The sequence below is a fragment of the Argopecten irradians genome, chromosome 8, assembly GCF_041381155.1.
Source record: "Argopecten irradians isolate NY chromosome 8, Ai_NY, whole genome shotgun sequence".
In the NCBI taxonomy this organism is placed as follows: domain Eukaryota; kingdom Metazoa; phylum Mollusca; class Bivalvia; order Pectinida; family Pectinidae; genus Argopecten; species Argopecten irradians.
In genome coordinates this window covers 26553317-26581002 of record NC_091141.1, presented here as the reverse complement: position 1 = coordinate 26581002, position 27686 = coordinate 26553317, and the positions used below count along the sequence as shown (strand labels likewise).

The following is a 27686-nucleotide window of genomic DNA, read 5'->3' as shown; positions in this document are numbered from 1 at the left end:
GGCAACAGTCAAAACTCTTTTCCCGAGGTGTTGGGACCAACCCGATGAACTGTTTCCCCGAGGCCAGAGTATTCTTTCGCCAAAATGATACCGCTATTTAGGTCAGGCGCGCCATTGTTAACGACGTCAACAATCAAGCGCACGCAAACGATCCGCGCCGGTCACCAGTCGAAATGACATTTATATGAGAGTCAGGTAACAATAGAAATTTTTATACCCCTATAAGATAGTTTCTATATTAACTCTATTGACAAAAATGCCAATAAATGAACTGTTCCGTCGAGCGGTCCAAAGAACTGTTTTAAAAAATGCTGTTGGACCGGAGTGACGTCACACATACAATTTGTGACGTCAATTCATTGTTTTGAGTCAATGGGGTATATCAAAACAGTTATCGACTGGGTTTTTGGGTATAAGAGATGATTGTTGGATCGTCACACACACTTTGTCTTCGGATCTAATGAATCATCTGTTGTCCTCAACCCCAGCCAACAACTGTATACTGGGAGGCTGCGGTATGGTAGTTTCATGTCGTTCAGCAATAGTATACAATATTATAATATCTATAGTTATATAGATAGAGCCAGGTAACAATAGAAACTATTACCCATTTTAATGCTTTCTCACTGAGGTATACCGTCAGAAACACCGGATAGCACACCCCACCCGGTAACATTATAATAGAACCGGCCAAATCTGAAATAGACTATAATCTCTGCCCCAACTTTCTGCTATCAATCGGATTATAAAAAGTGGACAAATGGAGATACAGCCGTCTTATCACATACAGTGCTGATAGCATGCTGCTGTTATTTTTTATCTTAAATGTTTAAATTCACTTATCAAATCGTCATTGGAACTCGAAGTTTGTTCTTTGAATATAACACAATTTAGAGAAATTATTTTGAAATGTGTTTTTGGCCTTTGCTGTTTAGTTTTATATTGCTGATCATACATTAGTAGGAGAGCCGTATTGTCTAGTAACAACATTAAGTGGAGATACAAGTTTTGTTTTAGATACTTGTTGAAAACGCGTGATAACAACCCATCGCAGAAAATAGGTAGCAAGTTTATTACGTCTATAACATAAGTTAATGGTTCTTCTAGATATATACACTACACAATCTACTTTCGGAATCACCAGGTTGAGCGTAACAACACATAAGTCGATACATAATCTCATAGGCAGGAGTGATCGCCGATTTGTTGAGCTGGAGCCCTGAATATATTTAAGACATGATCTCGTGAATGTTACGGTTTTTTGAGGATTCAATTTCTTTTTTCTCAAAGACGGACTCCCAAATCCCTCTCCGTGCCCACAGGATACGTCGCAGATTATTCAAGAAAAAAAATCCGAATGCGTGTTTGAATTTGTGGGGCCGCGGTGGCCGAGTGGTTAAGATGTCCCGACATAATACACAAGCCCTCCACCTCTAGGACTCGAGTTCGAATGCCATGTGGGGCAGTTGCCAGGTACTGACCGCTGATCGGTGGTTTTTCTCTGGGTCCTCAGGCTTTCCTCCACCAATAAACCTGGCACGTCCTTAAATGATCCTGGCTGTTGATAGGACATTAAACTAATCAAAGTAAAAAGTTTGAATTTGGTGTTAGAACATGTCACACCAGACAACAGCATAACGACGTAGCCGTATCGTAAACACAGGCTATCGTATACAGATATTGTTAACTGGTCCAATTTAGCTAGAATGACATTGATATTATGTTAACTGGGAAAACCTGCACATGAGAAAATTATATCAATTTCATGAACATTTCCGGCTATTAAACTCACATGAACAAATCGTATCTGAATTCAGGTCAAATTCATGAGCATTTCATATTAAACTGACATGAAAAATTGTGGTCAATTTAATGTGCATTTCGGGTTAAACTGGCATGAACAAATCAAACCTGAATTAAGGTCATATTTTTTCTTCAATTTCCTGTCATTTTCAGGTGAATATGAATTTGTTTTTCCTTGCTCTCTTCAGGTATTTTTATACGGCATTTTTACGACGTTGTAACCATGCTTGAAAAAATGAATATCTGGACACAATCTGATTCAAATATATATCCTTATTATCACTACGCTGGATAAGAGGATCTGAGAAAATCCCATTAGGGGTCATGTCCAGGTGACCTTTAGAATTGGCTAATCAAATCGCTGCTGCGAAATAGATTGAAAATATGTCAGAATTATTTCCTTCTATGTTAGTTATCTCGCCCAAAGAGCACAACAAAGCTAATCGTATATATACACGTTGGAGCGAAATGGCGTTGTCAATTGATATAGCAACATGCAGAAAATGCATTTGTTCTAAATTACACGTGGTATAAAGGTCATCCGAACATGACCCTTAATGGGATTTTCTCAGATCCTCTATAGAACGGAGTGGTTATAAGGATCTGTATTTCAATCAGATTAATCTGGACACAAACTTTAACACATCTATTCAATTTTCTGTTTATCTGCTCCGTTTACATTCAATCTCTCCGACACTGCAATTATACGTGTCCTCTAAAGCATTGGTTGTCATATTTTGACATGCCTTGGTGTGTAACGTACATTGTGTGTTCTAGAATAGCCAATGGTCCTCGTTAGCTCACCATCATAGATATATTTGCATTTATATAGTCATTCCCGTCATAAAAAGAAAAAAATGATAAAAATAAAGTATGAAAATAAAGAGTATACGTTTGTATAGTGAAAAATATCATTTGATGGAACAGTCATTGATTTGGTTAGGGAGATTTGAGTTCTAGCAATTTCCGGTGTGTTGTCATGTTGTCATGGACAACAAACTTAAACAATAACAGTAGATAAAATAGTACTATCGATAAAATGGGATATTCAACGATAAGTACAACATTTCAACCCATTTCAAATATTTTTGTAAAAAGATATTGTCATGTTGATCAATTTTCAGAATATTTTTATATTCTTCATTGAATTCTCATACAGACGTAAAACCCAGTATTTTCGTGATCTTTTGAACTCTGAATGAGGCATTAGTACGCCAGAGCCTAACAGTCAATATAAATACTAGAAATTATCATACATTTGGCTTAGTACCAACATATAGGTACTGTGCAGTGGCAATGTGATAAACAACATTGAGTCTCCTTGATATCACACCTGGTTGTGCATGCTTCCAATTTTCTGCTGCTAAGTCTAAGTTTGAGTAAAACACAGTGTTCAACAACATTCTTAACCCCATACGAGTTATGTCTTTGACAATACAGCCCTAGCTGTTATGACTAAGGCTTCTGTAAGGGCTGTTGATTAATGTCTCGAAAAGACACAATGCTTTGCTATGTGTTACGGTATAGATGTTCAATATACAACGTACGTTTTTGCATTGTTTGCTGCAATTTCGTTGTTGAAGAATATGAAATCGATATCTGGGGACGAATCCCTGGCGAATCCAGGCCTAGCCACGGTTCAATCTAACAGTGATTGAGTACAGATGATATATATCGCGTGTGGCGATCTGTGAAATAGCAATACATAGAAAAATGTCATACTGGTAGAATATATTGAGATATCTCGGTCATAGTTCTAAAGCCTTCACACATTCATTAGCGGCTGCTAATGTAACGAGGAAAAGCATCCCGCTAAGCTATGGGAGGAAATGATTGAAAACACGAAGGATAAACATAAAACTGATCGATCATTCAGCAACATTTTACTTTACATCCGGTTTGAGATTTAAAACTACATGATTTTCCGAACCAATAGATGATCCTTCCGATTGTCAGTCAATTCGTTACTGTACACACAATCTCAATAACTTTATGATATCCAGTTCATTCCTAGATTACCATCTACGGGAAGGTAAATATATATGATATCCAGTTCATTTCTGGATTACCATCTACAGGAAGGTAAATATGTATACTAGATAAAAATGCGTCTATGTGAGTTGCAATTGATAAGCTGCTACCCTAAATATGTAGTAAGTTCATTCAGGTGACTTTCACCATCACTTTATTAATGCTTACAGTCAGTAAATACGTGTGGCGTCAAAATAATAATACAAAACAAAAAACAAAGAAAAAAACAACAAACAAAACTGACAAACAAATAACAATAAAAACAAACAGAAAAAACTTCAATTATTCAATTTTTAAAAAGTTTCCGTTTTACAGCTAATATCCTTTATCTATACTACTATTCTAACCTTATCAATATTTTTTCTATTATGATGCAAGCTTTCTTTTTAAGGTATGGAAAGCAACCCTAAAAAGTAAGTATAGGGCACGAGAGTACTGTCACCGTAGAGTCACCGTACAAACTATATAAAGAATATAACCTTACAATGATCTTTGTTATAATTATTTAATAGAAATTAGTAGACAATGACCAGTCCTAAATGTGAACTCGATAGAAAAAAATAGCTTGGTGGTACAGTTGACTAGGTTCTTAATTTGTAAAAAACAACAGAAATCAAGCAAAAAAGAAGAAGAAGAAAAAAACTAAAAAAAACCTTTAACTGTTTTTTTAGATAGAAAGGATTGGTGTGTCGTGATTCTATATTTGTATGGAGCTCATAACACTATAATATCGCTAAAAATGATGAGTCTTAAAATGAAAAAGAGGGAAAAGCGCATAGAATTTCAAAGACTACCCCAAGCATCTGTTGTGTTTCTCTTTGGTATGCCAGTGATGAAAGGACAAAACAGTGTTACATCGACCTTCACCTTACCTTAAGTAACAACAACATGCCAAATGTAGGAATAGGAAGGATGAAATTTGCTGTTCCTGTCCTCATTTCCTTACCTTAACATTGGATTTGAACTATCTTAAACGTGAAAGCACGACGTCTTAAAACGTACCATAATGAAATAGTCTCAGTAGTTTCACTGTTCCGTTACCTAATCAACTTGCAATGCCCTACATTTCTCTGAAAGAAAATAATCCTGTGAAAAAAGGCATAATTCTTTTACCCGGCTCTCTGCTTCGTGGAATTGAAACAAAACAGATGCGGAAACGAGAGCTGTAAATATAGCTGGTTAACCACGCAAACATGTCGGAATTTTCATTTCAATAACAATTAAACAGCTAATCCTGAGCTCTTCATAGAGACACACATTACCGTTATACCACATCTGCAGTTGTGAGACGCCATAGACACGCGACAAAAATCAAAGTAGCGCATTGAATATCAATTACACTGCTACACTAGCGCCAGTCACAATCGCCTGGATAACTTACATATCGCAGGAGGGTCGTTAAAATGGAAGCCAAATGGTGTCATACTGTGATCATAAGACGGCGATGATAAATGAGATCCACTCACTTATATAAATATATATATAGTGCATTACATTTTAGTAATCATTTTAGAAATGTGTCGTGCTATATTGCTGCAGGAAACATTTTAATTATGTGATAGATTATTTCTAAATTACTTAGTAGTAAAACAGCGTTAGTGGAGTTATTTTATTTAAAATTGGTTGCCGAAAACACATAAATCAAAAAGTATGGATGTAGTCTATTGTTGAATTTTATTACTGCGATTCTGTGTTAATGGATATAAAGTGATCTATAAATGGAAATTGTTTGTGGTGTTGTAAATTTTGCTTACTTTGCGTTTATGAAATATCTGAAACGACGCTAGAATGATGTACAGGTGTGCATGTTCACATGGGAATAATTTCATGGAAGATGTGGAGTGAAAACGGATTGCAGTATTGCAAATAATGTAACATTTGACCTACCGAAAATATCTCCAGGCGAAAATATCCATATCAACAGTACTATAAACGATAAAAACATTTTTAAAAAACCGAAATATCTGTGACGGCAGTACTAAAAACGATAAAAAGAAACATTTCAAAAACCGAAGATATTCATGTAAACAGTATTAAAAACGAACACGATAAAAACATTTTAAAAAACCCGAAAATATCCATGTCAACAGTACTAAAAACGATAAAAATAAAACCTATTAAAAGTAACATTAAAAATTAAAATAATGAAAATATCCATGTCAACAGTACTAAAACCGATAAAAATCGAAAATATTCATATTAAGAGATAAGCAGTGGCACTTCTTTGAATTAGGAAACATGTTTAAAAAATATTTACTGGAATACCTCTTGTAAAAGGGTGGATATGTCTTTGTCCTAATTCATTTAAAACCAATTTTGCACTAAAATGTTATGGCATTTATCTAAACTTGATTTATTATACATCGATTACGGAACAAGTAATACAACTTGTGCAAATCACTCTCGATGGCCCGGATGTAAGTGCACGAGGGATTTTAGTGTGGGAGGAAACCGGAGTGCCCGGAGAAATCCAGTGCAGTATATCGCATCTTGTACCATCCAGATAGATTGGTTGCCATTGGATTAAAGGAAAATGACTTAAACAAGTTGTAAACATATGTGTCCAATCCCCTTGGCCATTGGAGACAATACTGAACCACCGCATCTCATCTTTAAAATATGATGTCTCTTAGTGACGGTTGTTTTACTTGTATTTTGATCTACATTTATATGACAATTGTTATTGCTTTTCACAAGCGTTTAGTATTATACTTATACATTTTTTAACGCTCGAATTTATGATATACCTAAAACAGAAAATGTTATATTACATTTTTTATTTGGTTTCTTTAATACATTTTATAGTGTATCCTAATGGTAGACCGTGCTGATGTGAATTGGTTGCGTTATGTCAAACATTCATCTTATGTTGTTATGTTTAACGTTCCATTTATATTTATGTTTAGGCGACCGACTCGTGACCTACATGTATGTGGCGGGAATTTGTTGGGTGGATGACACTGCAACTATTAAATGCTTCCAGGGCTTGGAAACTTGAACAGCCAAAGGGCTATCCCTGGACAGAGACCGTACGGCAAACGGAAGGACAGTGCAATAAGGGTAGGTACTTATTTCTCTATCACAAAATACCGTAGCGGAAATTCACGTAATCAAAATATAACGTGCATTTTTACGGCCAACCCCGATACCATGAATACACTTGTGAAATAATGTACACGTCTTTGTTATTGTTTTACATATGGGGGTTAGTATTTACTACAAAAATATTAACGGTGTTACCTGAATACAATGTTTTTCCTTTCACTGAATATAATAGTATATGGTATGAACAGTATAGCCAGATTTAATCACCCCGAAATAGTAAAAGCTCGAAATACAATAGAACATTAAACATTAAATTGCGAAATTAAGCTGTTATGAAATCGTTATTAGACATAAAAACACCAAAAAAACATTGTTGGTTTAGAGTAAACCATGTTTTATATATCAATTGTTTCAATATGTTAGGTTTTAAGCGTAAATCAATCTTGCTATTTTATATAAGTGTAATAACGGGAAATTATATTACGACATTAAAACAATTCATCGACAAGCAATGGCATCACAGCTGATCAATTCTGTTTCAAGAAATCTTAAAACTATAAAACAATTTGACCTCTCTTAAAAAGTATTTTCCCGATAATATTTGTCAACGTTGTTGGACTTATTTCTTTTATACTTGTTTCGATCTAATGTTGTTAGTCTGTATTTGCTTATATCAGAGTGAAAAATATTATACTAATTGTTTTTATCCCCTTATTTCACAGAGAAAAAAATGAACTTCATCAAAATTAATTCATCTAGAATATTTCTATTCTGATTCTACGATTTGTCATGTAACAGTTTTATGAGGATTATTAATTATAATATCTAATCATCACCTGTTATGTTGCAGATGCGCGACACTATTGGCAATAGGGTGGATTTTTTCCCACAATACTTCAATCAACAACATCTAAACAGTAATAAACATGTATTAGACTTTCGTTTTGTGTTCTATTCTTTCAGACGTTAGTTGCAGAGACTTTAGTGTTGGCCAAAACCCACGGATACGTGGAAAAGATCGAGAACGAACTCGAGGAGGAACTTCAACAGGATATCGATCCACCGAAAGAAAACCTTGGCAGGTAGGTAATCAACAATAACATAGGTAATCAACGAAAATAATGTTCCATAGGACAATATTCGACAGTAAGGCAATCCAAGATAACCTCTGTAAGGTAACGGGATCCGGACTTTGTGTTTGGTATGAAATTCTTACTCTCTAAACATAAATATAAAAAAACTAATGTTTTTAATATATATTCGTTGATAAAATGATTATTTGTAAAATCTATTTTTGGATTCTAATTTTATTCCACGGTTGACACGACATAAGTGAAAACATTAGAGTATTAGAAAGTTTGTTTTGATTGCGTGGGTTGCACGACTATAGCAGTTTGATCAGAACTTATCGTTCAATATAAATAATTCCATCTGTGTAATCTATGATATTCTATCAGTTGTCAGAAAACTAGTGCGAGTTTGAGGTCCTGGTAATACAATATAGTATAAACACATGAAACTACCCCTATCATTTCTAAATGCAAACGCAAAGAACAAATAAAATAATCACAATCCAATTATGACAGTTTTTAATTTACGTAGTGTTATAGCAATATTTTCAAAATCACTCTTTGTTTTTCTATTACAAATGGTGTTTTCATGAATAGCGGTTAAGGCTTTAGCACCAATTTCTAAAAAATATGATGATAGTTTGCATGCTTATAAATCTAATAGTATTGCTACTAGCATCTATAGTACGCCAACCATTTGTGTGGTTTTACTTTAAGAACGTAAATACACATCGTGTTCTTTTTTTACCTTAGTTTACAAATAGCGGTTGTTTATTTCGCGCAAAATGGCAGATGGAAAAGCATTTCAACGATAAAAATGTTTCCGTTCTTTATTGTCTATTAGCTATAGTCTATAAGGAAGAGGAACACAATTCAATCTGTGTTTGGGGTAACTCAATAGATTTATGGAAAAAGACTCAAAGTCATAAGTTTACATTTTTCTCAAAAAGTGTCATCTTACTATGTACAGTTGCCATCATAGTATAGCAGAGATACATTAGTATCAATTACAACGCCCCCAAATATGGCATAGCTGCACGGTCTGTTTTACGACCGTCATTTGCATCCCAAGATGACTTAGAGTGTAATTTTTCAACATCAGAGCCGGATGTTAAAATGATAGAAATTCTTACAGCGAAATAAAATCGTTTTGTTACATTGTCGGATACATTGCCATCACCATACGAAGGGAAATCACCGCAACGAAATATTTTCATCTTGATTGGACATGTATGCGGGTAATAATATGTCATTAAAATAGTTACTGTATTTGCAGGTTTTCTTCTCTGAAGGATACATATTTTGAGTTTATTTTAGTTTGTTGTAATATGCAAGTTTAAGTTAGCAACATGAATGTCAAGCCATTTAATGTCACACAGTGAAAGGCTGAGCGGGAATGTCATTCACTTTCCATACAGAAAACACATTCGTGCATAAGTATAAGATTTTTAAACATTAACGTCAAAAATTTACATACTTTAATAAGTAAACGTTAATTTGAAGAAAAAAAACCCATAAAAGTTAGCATTATTTGGAAACTTTACTTTATTCATACAAATGTTATTGGAAAATTACTGAGGTATGATTTTAAGAATCTTTTTGAGACTTCTACTGGTTGATCTTATGGCATTCCAGAGTCAGACATTTTAGTTATTTCTATGATTTAACACAGTCCTACATCCATCCTCGGTTCTACAGGGTTACAGTATAAATGCTGATATATCCACGCCTAGAATATGTCATAGCACTATTGAAGGATCTGTGTGCTACAATAGTTGAAACATATAAAATGGCCCACATCAAAAGGGCTGTGTGGTTGTCAAGTTTGGCGTTACTGTCTTTGTTGTCTTCAAGCAGAGTCTCTGCTGGCCTGTGATTGGTCAGTTTCTTACTATTGAACTTTTGAACTGCCGTCAGTTTGTTTTTGCTATGACGTATTATATTGGTGTTTATAATGACAGTGATAACAACCCCTTGAATATCAGCCAGATATCTGCGATATGAAATGTGCGTGTATTGTACATATAGTGTGTTGTGCCCAGCATCTAAAGGAAAACGTTTCAAATGTGAAATAATGATATTCATCCATTGTATGGCTAACCCTAACACCGACGTCCTGTGTTGTAGGTGGAGAAGGAAGGGCAATCAGTTCTTTAAGAGTAAATACATGCTTTTAACTGTCGTACTGCTGTGTATAACTGACTGTGCACTCGTACTAGGGGAGCTAACTCTCGATCTACATAAAGTCAAAGGTAAGGTAACCAAGTTGAAGGAAAGGATGATAGCTCTACGATAAAACAATATTGTTACTAACTAAATGTATATATAACAATATTCGCAATATGATAATCATAGATGTATACAATTTTTTTTATATATATTTAGATTTTTTTTTGTTCTTTGTTTTTAATTATTTATTTTTTCATTAATCATTTTTTTGTTTTTGCCGATATAACTTTTTATTTCTTCTTTCGATCCTCACTTACTGTACGTGCCACTCTAAATACCATCTCTCTGTCTATCCCTCCCCTTTATCTATCTTTTTTTCCCTATCTCTCTATCTTCTTTCCTTTCTCTTTGTTTTTTCTTTTCTGTTGTCTTTTGTTTTTCGTCTCTCTGTGTGTATATTTGATAGTATAAGGTGTATGTGTGTGTATGTGAAGAATGAAAGTGTCCTCGTTTGTCATGTCAAATGTGTTACAAAATTTGAAAAAATAAAAAATTACAAAAAATGTATATATAACAAAATAGATATTAAAACATCAAAATAACAATGAATAAATTCGAGTAACTAACATTTATATTGGTTTAAAACTGACCGTGAGATGTCGCTTCTGAATGGCTTTTACAATGGCGTAATGATTTCATAGAAAAAGAGTCACTCAAAAAATTTATTATTTTGACGAGAATCTTGTTAGTTGATGATTGATTCCAAGGATTAAATATATTCTTTTAGGGCATGAAGTTATAACACAAAAACTAGAAGAGTGTAATATTATTATAAGCCACTTCGAATTCTAGATTGATTTAGAACACTCAGAGTTTTGTATTATATCTTCGTATGACAGTAATACGTTATACGTTATATGATATACATATATTTTCGATTCTACTCCCAGTAACTCTTGAGGAAAATGAAAAATTGACTGAAAGCACGACTGTGTTTCTAAAGAACATGAGACTTCAACACCAGCAGTATTTAATCGGGAAACAGTTTCCGCAGATCTTTGACATGATACAGTCAGCGTCCATCCAGTGGAACATATCAGAATATCATTTACCAGAGGATAACGATACAGTGAAAATAACAAGTCGGCACCGACGGACATTGGGGGAGCCGACCGAGGGCAGTGTGTCAGATAGTAACTTTGTACTGGACGACGCCGCTGTCAATGAAAATCACCATGCAAAGGAGCACAGTATTCAGGAGGAAATAGCACACGCCTTTCATTTCGCTAGTATATCTATAATGGGGATAATATTAGTAGAGGTTTGTATTTTGAATTATATTTTACTTTATAGACAGTTAAGGCATGAGATCACCAATTTAGTATCCTTTAAAAATGTAATTATCTTTCATTTTCTTCTTTTAGTCAGTAGATATATCAGGCTTGAAAACTAATATCCTGTATTTGCATATTACAGAGTTAGCTGTCCTTTCGGGTAGGTATTGATTGTGACTTCATATGTATGCGAGAGTTTTTCAGAGAAAATGACGTGAATTGCGCACACAAATAATGACATCAAATGGATATCTACCCGCAAAATAATAAAGCTACTTAACTAATAAGCCAATTAACTCTGTAATACGCAAAAAGGAATATTCTATAGTCTTATTTTTCTGCCAATATAAGTTTATGAGGTAGGGTAAAACGATAGCGTTTATAGAATGCATAACCTGGTAGCCTTGAACATTCAAAATACAATCTGAAGATACATCCTACAATGTGTGCATTCAAATGCGTTCTTGGGTATGTTTACGGATGTAGGAGCGGCGAAATGCACACGACCTCCGAACACTAGTCGAATGCTTGACTGGTTGAGCTACCCAAAGGCCAAGGATTTACTCAATTATCTAGAACCGTTACAGTATTCCCGTTATGATTAATATTCACCTGAAGACGGCTCAACAGGCAATATCGTATCAGTTGAAACAGGAAATTTAAAGGCTTGTCAACTCCTTGTTTCGGCCATTTGTTTGAAGTGCGCTCAGCAGGGTTTATGCGATCTTGTGAGTTGTTGTGCTCCCTTTAGAAAAGAGGTGGAGAAATAACGGAGAAATCCAGTGGAATAGGACTGGGTCGATTATTGGTGACATGGAAGCCCAATCGGTGGCGCATCTGACTAGTATGCGGACATTTTTGATCTGGTCGATACGTTTTCTTCTCTCATTTTACAAAATTGGCGAAGTCGACAGAGTTGCAAATTATAAACATCATCAAAATATTAGTAAAACAAAACTTACATTGATTCTGATTATTCTGTCGCAGACAATTCTGAAGATACTGTGTGCTGGTTGTATATTTTTTCATCGACGTCTCGAGGTAAGTACAGATAACATTTGTACCTTCAAGTTAACAATCATGTTTTGTTCCCTGAATCCGCACGTCATAGGATGTGTTTATCAGGCAGAAATTAGATCGATTTGCAAGGATAAATGGAAAGTCGATAAGGTTGGTATATTTAAATGACGCTGCATTTGGTATATCAAATTAATTTATTTTGTTAACTAAATATTTCGAAATGTCAAATAAAATATGAAGCCGATTGATTATAAAATGTTGATATTTTTTTCACTAAAGAAATGATTCCATTATTCACAGTAGAATCAGGTTTAGGGAAACTGTAATTACCCGCATTCCCAAACATAGCTAGAACCATTTAAATGTCATACACGGAGATCGACATGCGTTTTAACAAATCGGGTAATGCAGCGAAGGATAAGGGTAACTGACAACAGATGTTTAAGAATACGTATCGCACACGCTAGCAGGCATTTTAGTACAGTCAAACCTGCTGTAGGGATCACCTCTGTATAAAGACCACCTACTGTTCCTATTAAGACAACCGATTAGGGTGTTGAATGCTCAATTTCCATACAATTTGACATCTGTATAAAGCCCATCTGGCTATGAAGACCATTTCACTTTGCCACTTTATTAACGTTATCGACAGATTTACTTTATCTGCGAAGATATCATAGTCCCCACTCCTGCCATGAAATGATAGGGACGAGATATTTTAATCCGTTATCCTTTTTAATGAAATATAAATATATATATTAAAGTGTTTCATAGACAAAATAATCTGTCTCTTTAAATGAACCACCTTTATTTTTACTTCATAGACATGATCACATCGAATAAAAAAAAACTAAAAGTGGCAGATTAAAAGATAAACGATTCGGTCGATTTGATTCACGTTTAGTACATATTTATTTGTATCAAACCAAAATTTGTTTATGTCAACGTATGTCACTTGTTTAAAGCCGAAGTAGAAACTGTAATAACCAATAGAGAAGGTAAAATTTGGCGACCATCTTGAAATTTAACATTGTTATCACTCTACATAAATTTTAACCCTTGAATTTGTCTGTATTTAATTGCGTTCATACTACTAAACACTGTTCAATCCATACACATCTTGTATTTGTCCATCGTTAAGTTTATAACGGCGTTGGTTGATAAAGTGGATAAGTACGGTAGGCCAGGGTGACCGTATATATAGTTCCGTTTGTTGATTGAATTATTTGCGATCTGATTAAGATATATCAATAATTACTTTCAGATGTTTTTAAAAAATGTATTTTGTCAACTACAAAATTTCGTCCTAAATCAATAATGCCCATTTCGACAAAAATGGAGATAACCAAGTTGAAATGTCTTGTATCGCTGTCAGACTGTCAGATTAGTGAATTGGAGCGAACCGTCAAATTTGTTTTTCAACCGAGGTAAGTTAGTGTGAGATATTAGCGGCTGAAAACATTCCCGAGCTGCTGAATGTATGTCATTGATGTATCGGTCCACGCACGCGATACTGTACCCTTCTGTTAGTTAACATTCATTCCCTTTTATGGATGATAGACAAGTGTTTGCATGGGGTGTATTGAATGATTAAGTTTCAGATAGTGCTTTCTCTGCAAATCTGTACGTGAAATGTATGTATTTACACAACTTGAAGGCGTTGCCCCGACAAACTCCCATAGTTGTTCTGTATTAAGATGTCGTCCCGTATACTGGAGTGACAGTTCATGTATAAAGTATTGACATAAATTCTGGAATTTCTCGAACATTTTTGTGGGAAGTCTCATATTTGGTAGTCTCTCCAACGGCTTATTCTGTTTTGAAGTCAAAACTAATTTAGGTGAAATTTAATAATAGCTCTTTATTGTTATTTTGAAATCCATCAACATGTGACGATGAAACTTTGTTTAATGCTACATTTTATTCTTTCTGACGAGCTTAATTTTATACGTGCCGCCTAAGAATCAGTCCTATTAGACCGAAAACCTTTTAGTTTAACCAAAGGAAACCTTTAAAGATGCTCCACCGCTGTCCAACGGTATTTTTTTCTATCAAATTTAAGTGCAGGCGATTTAGTATTTTTCTTTGGTTACAAAAGTTACTTACTTTACACCGTTACCACCATTGAAAAGTTTGAGCTTCTCATTTCACTTCAAGATAAAAAAAATCCCTGGCATTTTATCCTATATGGAATGAAGAACTGATTGCGCATGCACTAAAAGCAAAATAAATCATTTCGTATTATTTTTGTGTTAATTAGACATACATATACACGATTAAACACCAATTATAGTTCAAATGATGAGTATCGTTTATGGTCCGTCGACGGTGGAGCATCTTTAAGTAAGTTTATTTAGATTATCATATGACGCAATACCTAATCAAAACGTGATCTAGAAGTGCGCAGTTTAGTACTGGATTTGTATTCATATGTCGTTGCGATTACCCTTATTTAAACGCAACTGATCTTCTGTTGACTATATAGGGACATAATTTGTATGTAAATATAATATCTTTACAAGTTACTACAGAACTGGTGATAGAGCTATAGGACGATGAATTGACAGTAAAAAAAACAATACCCTGTATATAAAACCATATACAAAATTTCATACTTTATTCACACTATGAACGATTGAAGCTGCAATTGTTACGCTTCGTTATTCACCAATGTTGTTTGATGATTAATTATACTGTCTCTTTGTTTACAGGTATTCGATGCGTTCATTGTGGTGACGTCCTTCATTGTTGACTCTTGTTTGATGGTGTACCTCCCAATGTACGATACCAGAGACTTCGTGTTCATTCTGGCTTTTCTACTACCGTGGAGGGTAATCAGAGTCGTCAACAGTAAGTACTGCAATGGCGGAGACAAAGAGTTGTCTGTCCCTTTCTATCTTTCTCTATATCTTGCTGCCTTTTTTCATCTGAAACTTTGAACAGCCTGCATGCATGGATATCATGATCGAGATAACGGAATTAGTTTTGCTGTTTTAAATTGGTTTATTACGCTATTGATGAAGTTATCTAGTTAATTTTGACATCTTTAGTAAAATATCTTACCAATGAAGCATATATTGAAATTTTGATAATTTATGTTGTCATTCGGAAAAGAGAGGAATATATGGACGTGGTTAGAAAAGAAGCAATACAGCACCTATATACAATGCCTGTTTCAAGGTTGTTGCTATGAAATCGATTGTATCTGGGATTTTAACCTTTTGTTTAAAATTAGTCTGAATTGAATTTTATGCTACGAAGGTATAAAAGAAAAATCATAACGTACGCTAAATGTATTAGTTTATGTAAGATCTGGTCGAGTTAATGCTTATAGTTCAATCCAATCTCGAAAAAATTCCTTTGTTGGGGGACTCTTTTCTTTAAGAAATCGTTACGCCGTTGTACCAGACAATCAGAGACGGCGTAACAAGTAGCGGCATTTGTGTACGTCATGGGATTACATCAATCTTTAAGCCAATGAAAATGCTCGTTATACATGAGAATTTCATGATTATTGTTTGATTAACAGGTCTGGTCGTAGCTGTAAAAGATCACGAACACTTCAGGTTAAAGCTTGTGTATAGTCGCAAAAAGAAAATCCAGAACAATCTCAGGGAAGCTGAAGTCAGAATGCAAATATTTAAGGTAGGTGAACATTTCTGAAATAATTCCAATGTATACCACCATTTAAATCGAATTATAGACAGATAAATCTAACACTACCATTAAATGTGTCGTATACCGCACATAAAAGAAATGATAGACCAACCATTCCAGAAATATTTGGGCAGTCCTAAAGAGGATACATTTACTGCTTCAAAATCACCTTCCCAAAAAATTATCTTTTCCTTAAAATTGAAAAAAAAACACTTTCTATATCGATCAAGCACCGCTCCTTAAATAGATCTTTATACCATATTCTACGCACAAGTACCCCTTCCCCTTTTTGAAGCTTGAAATATCACTTACCTCAAATTAAATGAGTGAATATATGAAAAACATGTTTCTTTATTTGATTTCTTTTGCAAATTTATTTTGGCTTACTTTGTGCAGTAAACTTATGGGAGACTAGTCCAAATTTGGCTTTTTTTTTATTTTGAAGCGCCCTTTGCCATTATTGGATCAAATCAGCAATTTATTTAATATATATAGCAATATCCCATTAATATATTCCATCGCTAACAAAAATCAACCCTAATACAGATCTTCTAAAGCTCCATATGCATATTTTAGAAGTCTAAAAAAAGAAATATTGCAACTTACTAAATCAAATCACACTCCTTAGTACCTAAATTTGACATGTGATTAATGCAATCCAAAAATAGATCTTTCACAACGCCTAAAATGTATATAACACTATCCCTAAAACAAAACCAATGAGACGGGTATCTTAGGAAAGATCTTAGATGTTTTCTAAAACATGTGTTTCGTCACTCCTCATATAAATCTAAAATCGCCCCAAAAATAGAGTTTACGCCACCGACTAGCTACGTTTTGAATGCATTAAATTACGACTGCTTTACGATATGTTTTAGTACCAATGTAACGCATTAAAGCGGCTATGCATCGCAGAAGGCCTGGATGAGTGGAAGGTCGACCACTGTCTGAGGGTGGAACAGAAATATCAACGTAAGTTTTCAGTTTACATTTAGAGGTCATTAGGTACGCCAGCTGACAATCCAGCCGCGCAGGTATCGCACATGATTTTGCATTGTGTATGTTCCGACATTTGCTCCGACACAACGGAAATGTTTAAATAACTACTGTCTTGTTATAACACACGATAAATATATATCCACATTGGAAATGGGAAACTGATAGATGAAAAATAAAAGATCAACCAATATGAGGAAACAATTGCTTTGAAGTAAATCTACTCTTCCCTTGAATGGTCTAAGGTTTCATAATGTAACATCAGGATTTATTTCAAGGTCCCGGGTTTGTCATTTGATTATTCTTAGCGTACTAGCTTTTATCAGCATCAGCCATGGCCATTTACGAATGTCTTCCCCTGTATGCAAAGTATGCCATGTTGTGATTTGGGTTTGTTGGTGGGAAACTGCGGTATGTTCGTTTATACAAATGAAACTATCTCACTTAAGCAAAGACAACTAACTGCACTTCATACAAAATGTACCCTATTACAATGGGCAAATAGGTCATTTTACTCACTTTATACTGATTGATAAACAAAAGTGGAAACTGTCATTGTTATAATCAATGTTTACAAGTACTGTCTGGTTATAACAATGATCACTAAAGTGACTATTAAACATATGTGTGCCACGATAACAAAGTTTTCATCATGTCATTGTCATAAACAGATCTGTTGACATTGGTTACAGCCACTATGGGAAAGAAGAAGTGTAAAGTAAAGATTGACAGTTCAACGTTATCGTTGATTACGGAATTAGAAGAAGGATGTTCGTCCTCCGCCAGGTCCTCTCCTAGACATTCTTTGCCCTCCTTGGATTTTCCGGGACTTCGTTTCCTGAATGGTCACTCAAAACACAACGAAACCAATGGTAGCATCGAGGAGGACACAAGCGATCAGACTCATGAAGATGCTTAAAAGAGAACAACATCATTGGTCAGACTCATTGGGGCGCATAAAACAATTAACGACGCCAGCACTTTTTTCCATTAGAATTTAAAGTAGAGATGATCAACTATCAGACTTTAAAAATTGCATGACATCAGCGATCAGTCTCACCCTGACGCTTTAACGAGTGCAGAGCGCCATCTAACGGTTATGTTTAGCGGAAGTTTTAATGTGTTTATGTTTCTTTATTAAAATATGTTTACTAACAACCTTAGCATATCACTATACACCTTTCTTGCAGCAACGTTTCTAGTTTTCTGTAGCGCGTGTGTCATGAGAGAAATCGACAGATATGAAGAGAGGAAAAGAGATGATGTGATAAAGAGAGGACAAGGGAAGGGCAGGAACATGTAACGGCGTTACACTGCTTCAAATAATGTGTTTCATTATTTAACATTGACTTTAAACGGTGATCTTTATTATCTTCGTTTTATCATCTTCATTTTAATTATAATGTTTATACAAACTGTACAAAAGCCCGGGATCCCTCCATCAATTTGCTGGCACCAGCTACTGTAGGTCGCCTTCATGTTTGGAAGGACAGATAGAGTTTGAGTCTCAAATTGAATACACATGCTGTTTTACTTCTCATGTGTGTACAATATGTACGAAAATGAAATAATTAATGCGTATTCCGCCTGTCATAATTCTTGTTATATCCGTATTTGACAGTTGTCATTTTAACCATATGATTTGTTATTATTACTAATGGGATTAAATATGAAATTATTTATATTATTTAGAAAATTAAAGTATTATTGAGACATTCTATTGGCTTATAGTCACACGTGACATGTTATTAACTAACAAATAGTAAATTTGACAATTAAATTATTGATAGATTTTTATTATCATTGAAAAATAAATGTGGTCTCTTTCTGATTAATTAATTATACATATGACATTATTACATACTTTATGATTGAAAAATTGTAAATGTTATTTATTAGTAAATTACAAATTGACATTTTTTATGCAAATTCTTCTCAACGCACGGTTTGTACAAAATGTAAATATGCTATTGTGTACCTAGATTTCTTTTAATCATGTAAAGATGTTACTTGATGTAGTTGAAAATAGATTGATGTTATCAGGCGTTTAGAGAAACGGGAAAACGGGCGATGGGAAGGGTTCTTAACGCAACGAAGTGGACAATTGGAGGCTTTTAGGACGACGTGAACAATAGGAGAGAAGGATAATGAAATATAAGACATTAGATGAGTTTAGGACGAGGCACAGTAGGACGTTGAAAAAAAATCAAACAAAAGGAATTAGGGCGATGTAAAGAGTTTAGGACGTTACGGAATACGATTTGAGGATTGGATAATGAGAGGATATAGACTAATATGGAAATTTAGGTCGAAAGAGAGTCTAGGATGTAAGAGGAGTTAGAGGCAACATTGAGTAAGATAAGTCTGGGGATTACTGACGATGGGGCTAATAAAACAAGTACAAGTATGACGGCAGCAAGACGATGACTGGACAATTGGGCTGAAGGAAGTAGAATGAAAGGAGAGGTTGTGGATAAAGAAAAGAATGACAATGGCAGGAGATTTAGTTGTATGGATGAATGACGAAAGTAGAGGAGGCGAATGACAAGAGTTAAGGGTTAAGATGGCTAAAGGTAAAGACGAGAGAAAAAGTAGAAAGCTGGAATTTAGGAGAAAGGACGAAGGGGTGATGACAGCAGTATAAGCCAAGATTAAATAATGCTAAGAGATCTAGAGTATAGTCATCCTCGATACTCCAGGGTTCCGATTACTTACGATCTCTACACCCCTGGACTATCTCATAGTGAAACTGGAGGCAACAGAATAGAACAGCTAATTTAGTCATTTGATGTACATCAAAAGAGCCGTATAACGGTACACTGTGGTTGACTGTGTGGCTTTGATGTTAGGCGTCGCTCTCTCTGTAGTCTTCAAAGGAAATCTTTGCTAGCCTGTGATTGGTCAAATGTTTTCCGCTGAGCTGCCTTCAATTTCACTATGAGATAGTCCAGGGGTGTAGAGATCGTAAGTGATCGGAACCCCTGGAGTATCGAGGATGGAGTATAGTATGTAAAGCAGTAGAAGGATAAGTAGGACGATTGGGAGAAGAGGTTAAAGGACGACGAAGAGGGGAAATAACTTAGATTTGTGTTGAAAATAAGGCAGGATTTATAGAGCGGCTACATACCGGATGAGATATAATTAAGTTGTTCTCGGTGTGAAAAATATTAAATTATGGATGCACTTTTTATAATTGTTCCATCGTGTGCAGCACGCGTAGATATTTTGACGATTAGTCTTTGAACATTAAAATGAGTAATATGTGTAAATATGATGTAAAATGAAACTTGTATATAAAATTCCTTGCTAACCGGATGCACTGGAATTAATTTCATGGTTGCACTTAAATTATACTGTAAGCATGTGGATAGCTTTTATTGTATTCTACAGTTGTCTATAATTATAAATGTCGGTCTGACGTCCGAACGAGACTTACAAGAGACATCGTGATGCTCATAGACAAAGCGTTACGCTTCTCGGAACAGGTATTGTGTCTCGAAGCTCATCTACTTACACTGTTGTCTTTTTATAATTAAAGAATATCAGAACTGCGAAGACATGAAATACTAATTGGTAAGACGAATAATACACCTTAATATTACGTCACTGTCAAAACATTATTTCTTCACGTCATAAATGTTTGTGTATTTATTCCACTTTCCACTCCGAATCTGTTTTCGCCTGATTTGAATTTGTTATAACATGAAAACAGAGTCTTAATGAAGACCAATCCAAGTCATTACTTACGGGAATAATGGACAACAAGAAGCCGAGCAAAACATCGAAGCGCTTAGACTGTTTTGTCAACTCAATATTGTCCTTTAAAATATTTGCAATATTCATTCACATTTATCCTAACTAAATTGTCCTTGGGTAATATTCTGTCATTTCTGTTCACCAATACTGTCCTTGTGTAATAATCAATCATCTCTTTCGACCCAATACTGTCCTAATGAATGTATATCTAGTCTCTATCCACCAATACTTTCCTCGTGTAATATTTAGTCATCTCTGTCCACCAATACTTTCCTCGTGTAATATTTAGTCATCTCTGTCCACCAATACTTTCCTGTGTAATATTTAGTCATCTCTGTCCACCAATACTTTCCTCGTGTAATATTTAGTCATCTCTGTCCACACCAACTACTTTTCTCGTGTAATATTTAGACATCTCTGTCCACCAATACCTTTCTTGTATAATATTTAGTCATCTCTGTCCACCAATACTTTTCTCGTGTAATATTTAGTCATCTCTGTCCACCAATACTTTCTTTAAGTAATATTGAGTCATCTCTGTCCACCAATACTTTCTTCGTGTTATATTTAGTCATCTCTGTCCACCAATACTTTCTTTAAGTAATATTGAGTCATCTCTGTCCACCAATACTTTCTTCGTGTAATATTTAGTCATCTCTGTCCACCAATACTTTCCTTGTGTAATATTTAGTAATATCTGTCCACCAATACTTTCCTTGTGTAATATTTAGTAATATCTGTCCACCAATACTTTCCTCGTGTAATATTTAGTCATCTCTGTCCACCAATATGTCCACCAATACTTTTCTTGTGTAATATTTAGTAATCTCTGTCCACCAATACTTTCCTCGTGTAATATTTAGTAATCTCTGTCCACCAATACTTTCCTCGTGTAATATTTAGTCATCTCTGTCCACCAATACTTTCCTTGTGTAATATTTAGTAATCTCTGTCCACCAATACTTTCCTCGTGTAATATTTAGTAATCTCTATCCACCAATACTTTCCTCGTGTAATATTTAGTAATCTCTGTCCACCGATACTTTCCTTGTGTAATATTTAGTAATCTCTGTCCACCAATACTTTCCTCGTGTAATATTTAGTAATCTCTGTCCACCAATACTTTCCTCGTGTAATATTTAGTAATCTCTTCACCATACTTTCCTCGTGTAATATTTAGTATTCTGTCCACCATACTTTCCTCGTGTAATATTTAGTCATCTCTGTCCACCAATACTTTCCTCGTGTAATATTTAGTCATCTCTGTCCACCAATACTTTCCTCGTGTAATATTTAGTAATCTCTCTGTCCACCAATACTTTCCTCGTGTAATATTTAGTAATCTCTGTCCACCAATTATTTCCTCGTGTAATACTTAGTCATCTCTGTCCACCAATACTTTCTCGTGTAATATTTAGTCATTTTCTGTCCACCAATACTTTCCTTGTGTAATATTTAGTAATCTCTGTCCACCAATACTTTCCTCGTGTAATATTTAGTAATCTCTCTCTGTCCACCAATACTTTCCTCGTGTAATATTTAGTTTTCTCTGTCCACCAATACTTTCCTCGTGTAATATTTAGTCATCTCTGTCCACCAATACTTTCCTTGTGTAATATTTAGTAATCTCTGTCCACCAATTATACTTTCCTCGTGTAATATTTAGTAATCTTCTATCCACCAATACTTTCCTCGTGTAATATTTAGTAATATATACACCTTTCTTGCAGCAACGTTTCTAGTTTTCTGTAGCGCGTGTGTCATGAGAGAAATCGACAGATATGAAGAGAGGAAAAGAGATGATGTGATAAAGAGAGGACAAGGGAAGGGCAGAAACATGTAACGGCGTTACACTGCTTCAAATAATGTGTTTCATTATTTAACATTGACTTTAAACGGTGATCTTTATTATCTTCATTTTATCATCTTCATTTTAATTATAATGTTTATACAAACTGTACAAAAGCCCGGGATCCCTCCATCAATTTGCTGGCACCAGCTACTGTAGGTCGCCTCGCCTTCATATGTTTGGAAGGACAGATAGAGTTTGAGTCTCAAATTGAATACACATGCTGTTTTACTTCTCATGTGTGTACAATATGTACGAAAATGAAATAATTAATGCGTATTCCGCCTGTCATAATTCTTGTTATATCCGTATTTGACAGTTGTCATTTTAACCATATGATTTGTTATTATTACTAATGGGATTAAATATGAAATTATTTATATTATTTAGAAAATTAAAGTATTATTGAGACATTCTATTGGCTTATAGTCACACGTGACATGTTATTAACTAACAAATAGTAAATTTGACAATTAAATTATTGATAGATTTTTATTATCATTGAAAAATAAATGTGGTCTCTTTCTGATTAATTAATTATACATATGACATTATTACATACTTTATGATTGAAAAATTGTAAATGTTATTTATTAGTGAATTACAAATTGACATTTTTTATGCAAATTCTTCTCAACGCACGGTTTGTACAAAATGTAAATATGCTATTGTGTACCTAGATTTCTTTTAATCATGTAAAAATGTTACTTGATGTAGTTGAAAATAGATTGATGTTATCAGGCGTTCAGAGAAACGGGAAAGCGGGCGATGGGAAGGGTTCTTAACGCAACGAAGTGGACAATTGGAGGCTTTTAGGACGACGTGAACAATGGGAGAGAAGGATAATGAAATATAAGACATTAGATGAGTTTAGGACGAGGCACAGTAGGACGTTGAAAAAAAATCAAACAAAAGGAATTAGGGCGATGTAAAGAGTTTAGGACGTTACGGAATACGATTTGAGGATTGGATAATGAGAGGATATAGACTAATATGGAAATTTAGGTCGAAAGAGAGTCTAGGATGTAAGAGGAGTTAGAGGCAACATTGAGTAAGATAAGTCTGGGGATTACTGACGATGGGGCTAATAAAACAAGTACAAGTATGACGGCAGCAAGACGATGACTGGACAATTGGGCTGAAGGAAGTAGAATGAAAGGAGAGGTTGTGGATAAAGAAAAGAATGACAATGGCAGGAGATTTAGTTGTATGGATGAATGACGAAAGTAGAGGAGGCGAATGACAAGAGTTAAGGGTTAAGATGGCTAAAGGTAAAGACGAGAGAAAAAGTAGAAAGCTGGAATTTAGGAGAAAGGACAAAGGGGTGATGACAGCAGTATAAGCCAAGATTAAATAATGTTAAGAGATCTAGAATATAGTCATCCTCGATACTCCAGGGATTCCGATTACTTACGATCTCTACACCACTGGACTATCTCATAGTGAAACTGGAGGCAACAGAATAGAACAGCTAATTCAGTCATTTGATGTACATCAAAAGAGCCGTATAACGGTACACTGTGGTTGACTGTGTGGCTTTGATGTTAGGCGTCGCTCTCTCTGTAGTCTTCAAAGGAAATCTTTGCTAGCCTGTGATTGGTCAAATGTTTTCCGCTGAGCTGCCTTCAATTTCACTATGAGATAGTCCAGAGGTGTAGAGATCGTAAGTGATCGGAACCCCTGGAGTATCGAGGATGGAGTATAGTATGTAAAGCAGTAGAAGGATAAGTAGGACGATTGGGAGAAGAGGTTAAAGGACGACGAAGAGGGGAAATAACTTAGATTTGTGTTGAAAATAAGGCAGGAGTTATAGAGCGGCTACATACCGGATGAGATGTAATTAAGTTGTTCTCGTTGTGAAAAATATCAAATTATGGATGCACTTTTTATAATTATTCCATCGTGTGCAGCACGCGTAGATATTTTGACGATTAGTCTTTGAACATTAAAATGAGTAATATGTGTAAATATGATGTAAAATGAAACTTGTATATAAAATTCCTTGCTAACCGGATGCACTGGAATTAATTTCATGGTTGCACTTGAATTATACTGTAAGCATGTGGATAGCTTTTATTGTATTCTACAGTTGTCTATAATTATAAATGTCGGTCTGACGTCCGAACGAGACTTACAAGAGACATCGTGATGCTCATAGACAAAGCGTTACGCTTCTCGGAACATGTATTGTGTCTCGGAACTCATCTACTTACACTGTTGTCTTTTTATAATTAAAGAATATCAGAACTGCGAAGACATGAAATACTAATTGGTAAGACGAATAATACACCTTAATATTACGTCACTGTCAAAACATTATTTCTTCACGTCATAAATGTTTGTGTATTTTATTCCACTTTCCACTCCGAATCTGTTTTCGCCTGATTTGAATTTGTTATAACATGAAAACAGAGTCTTAATGAAGACCAATCCAAGTCATTACTTACGGGAATAATGGACAACAAGAAGCCGAGCAAAACATCGAAGCGCTTAGACTGTTTTGTCAACTCAATATTGTCCTTTAAAATATTTGCAATATTCATTCACATTTATCCTAACTAAATTGTCCTTGGGTAATATTCTGTCATTTCTGTTCACCAATACTGTCCTTGTGTAATAATCAATCATCTCTTTCAACCCAATACTGTCCTTATGAATGTATATCTAGTCTGTATCCACCAATACTTTCCTTGCGTAATATTTAGTCATCTCTGTCCACCAATACTTTTCTTGTGTAATATTTAGTCATCTCTGTCCACCAATACTTCCTCGTGTAATATTTAGTCATCTCTTCTCACCAATACTTTCCTCGTGTAATATTTAGTATCTCTGTCCACCAATACTTTTCTCGTGTAATATTTAGACATCTCTGTCCACCAATACTTTCTTGTTATATTTAGTCATCTCTGTCCACCAATACTTTCTGTGTAATTTAGCACTCTGTCCACCAATACTTTCTGTATATTAGTCATCTCTGTCCACCAATCTTTCTTCGTGTATATTTAGTATTTGTCACAAACTTCTTGTCCTTGCACAATACTTTTCTGTGTAATATTTAGTATCTCTGTCCACCAATACTTTCTTTAAGTAATATTGAGTCATCTCTGTCCACCAATACTTTCTTCGTGTTATATTTAGTCATCTCTGTCCACCAATACTTTCCTTGTGTAATATTTAGTCATCTCTGTCCACCAATACTTTTCTTGTGTAATATTTAGTCATCTCTGTCCACCAATACTTTCCTTGTGTAATATTTAGTAATCTCTGTCCACCAATACTTTCCTTGTGTAATATTTAGTAATATCTGTCCACCAATACTTTCCTCGTGTAATATTTAGTATCTCTGTCCACCAATACTTTCTCGTGTAATATTTAGTCATCTCTGTCCACCAATACTTTCCTTGTGTAATATTAGTACTCTGTCCACCAATACTTTCTCGTGTAATATTTAGTAATCTCTATCCACCAATACTTTCCTCGTGTAATATTTAGTAATCTCTGTCACCAATACTTTCCTGTGTAATATTAGTCATCTCTGTCCACCAATACTTTCCTCGTGTAATATTTAGTAATCTCTATCCACCAATACTTTCCTCGTGTAATATTTAGTAATCTCTGTCCACCGATACTTTCCTCGTGTAATATTTAGTTTTCTCTGTCTACCGATACTTTCCTTGTGTAATATTTAGTCATCTCTGTCCACCAATACTTTCCTCGTGTAATATTTAGTAATCTCTATCCACCAATACTTTCCTTGTGTAATATTTAGTAATCTCTGTCCACCGATACTTTCCTCGTGTAATATTTAGTAATCTCTGTCCACCAATACTTTCCTCGTGTAATATTTAGTCATCTCTGTCCACTAATACTTTCCTTGTGTAATATTTAGTAATCTCTGTCCACCAATACTTTCCTCGTGTAATATTTAGTAATGTCTGTCCACCAATACTTTTCTTGTGTAATATTTAGTCATCTCTCGTTACTCAATATTGTCTATATGTAATATTCAGTTATCTCTTTCCGCTCAATACTGTCCTGTGATATTCAGCTTTCGATGATGTACATTACATATGATCCTAAAGACGTGATTATAGTATACACATGACGTAGTGTGACGCGACTAATATTTTTGCATATTTAATGAATAATTTTCCCGTAGTCACCAATATTAGAATATCCGGATACCTTCTCCAGCAATATATCCCGTCTAATTTATTACACCAATAACCTATTAAACCGGATATATTTATATATTTGTTTTCTCAAGAATACAGGTATAGGTATATAGTGTCTGTATTATATAGTTGATTTATGAAAACACTGTGAAAAGTTCTTAAAACTTCACGCAGAGTATCTGACGTAAAAACGTCAGTTCCTTATTGCTGTAAATAGCTATAGGTTAGCCACAACACTGTGTACCAAGCGTTAGCATTGCTGGATGAAGCCAATCGACTGTGATTAGTAAAATTGTATTGTAAATTTGTGTTCCAGCAATAACTATTATTATGGATACTAACATAGAGTTGTTTGATTTATTTTGGGTGTTTTTTGTTGACGTTGTGGTGGATTTACGATGCTGTTAATTGAGATGATAATTGTCATACTTAGTAATACAGTTTTATGTATCTACTAAATATGTTGCTAATGCAAATAGGATTTTTGTGTAATATAACAATATGCGGGTTATGACACATACATACACAAATGCAAAAGTTGAACACTGAAAAATAATAATGCGGATTTATTTTATTTATTTCATTTTTTTGCGGATTTATTCAGGTCATTTAAATCTTTAGAAGATGGACATAATTTAGAGTGTGTATAAGACTTTTTTTATTCCAAATATCTAGGTATATAACGTAAAGTTTTATTCAATCACTGCATTGTGAAAACAGGAACATCTCATATGAATACAATGTACATGTAGAATGTTTGCAAAAAAATATATGTATAATT

The 27686-nt window shown here is 34.6% G+C and overlaps 1 protein-coding gene across 1 annotated transcript in view; it reads left to right on the top strand.

The window, feature by feature from the left end:
* LOC138328862 (uncharacterized) overlaps nt 1-18833 on the top strand; it is a 47185-nt gene extending 28352 nt beyond the window's left edge. The window contains exons 2-10 of the mRNA XM_069275579.1: nt 6741-6894; nt 7843-7961; nt 10077-10201; nt 11069-11439; nt 12440-12493; nt 15184-15322; nt 16002-16117; nt 17008-17101; nt 17818-18833. Coding sequence (XP_069131680.1) covers nt 6808-6894; nt 7843-7961; nt 10077-10201; nt 11069-11439; nt 12440-12493; nt 15184-15322; nt 16002-16117; nt 17008-17101; nt 17818-18044 — 1332 coding nt within the window. The 5' untranslated portion in view covers nt 6741-6807 and the 3' untranslated portion in view covers nt 18045-18833. The remainder of the gene's footprint in view (nt 1-6740; nt 6895-7842; nt 7962-10076; nt 10202-11068; nt 11440-12439; nt 12494-15183; nt 15323-16001; nt 16118-17007; nt 17102-17817) is intronic.
* Nucleotides 18834-27686: the final 8853 nt, after the last annotated feature.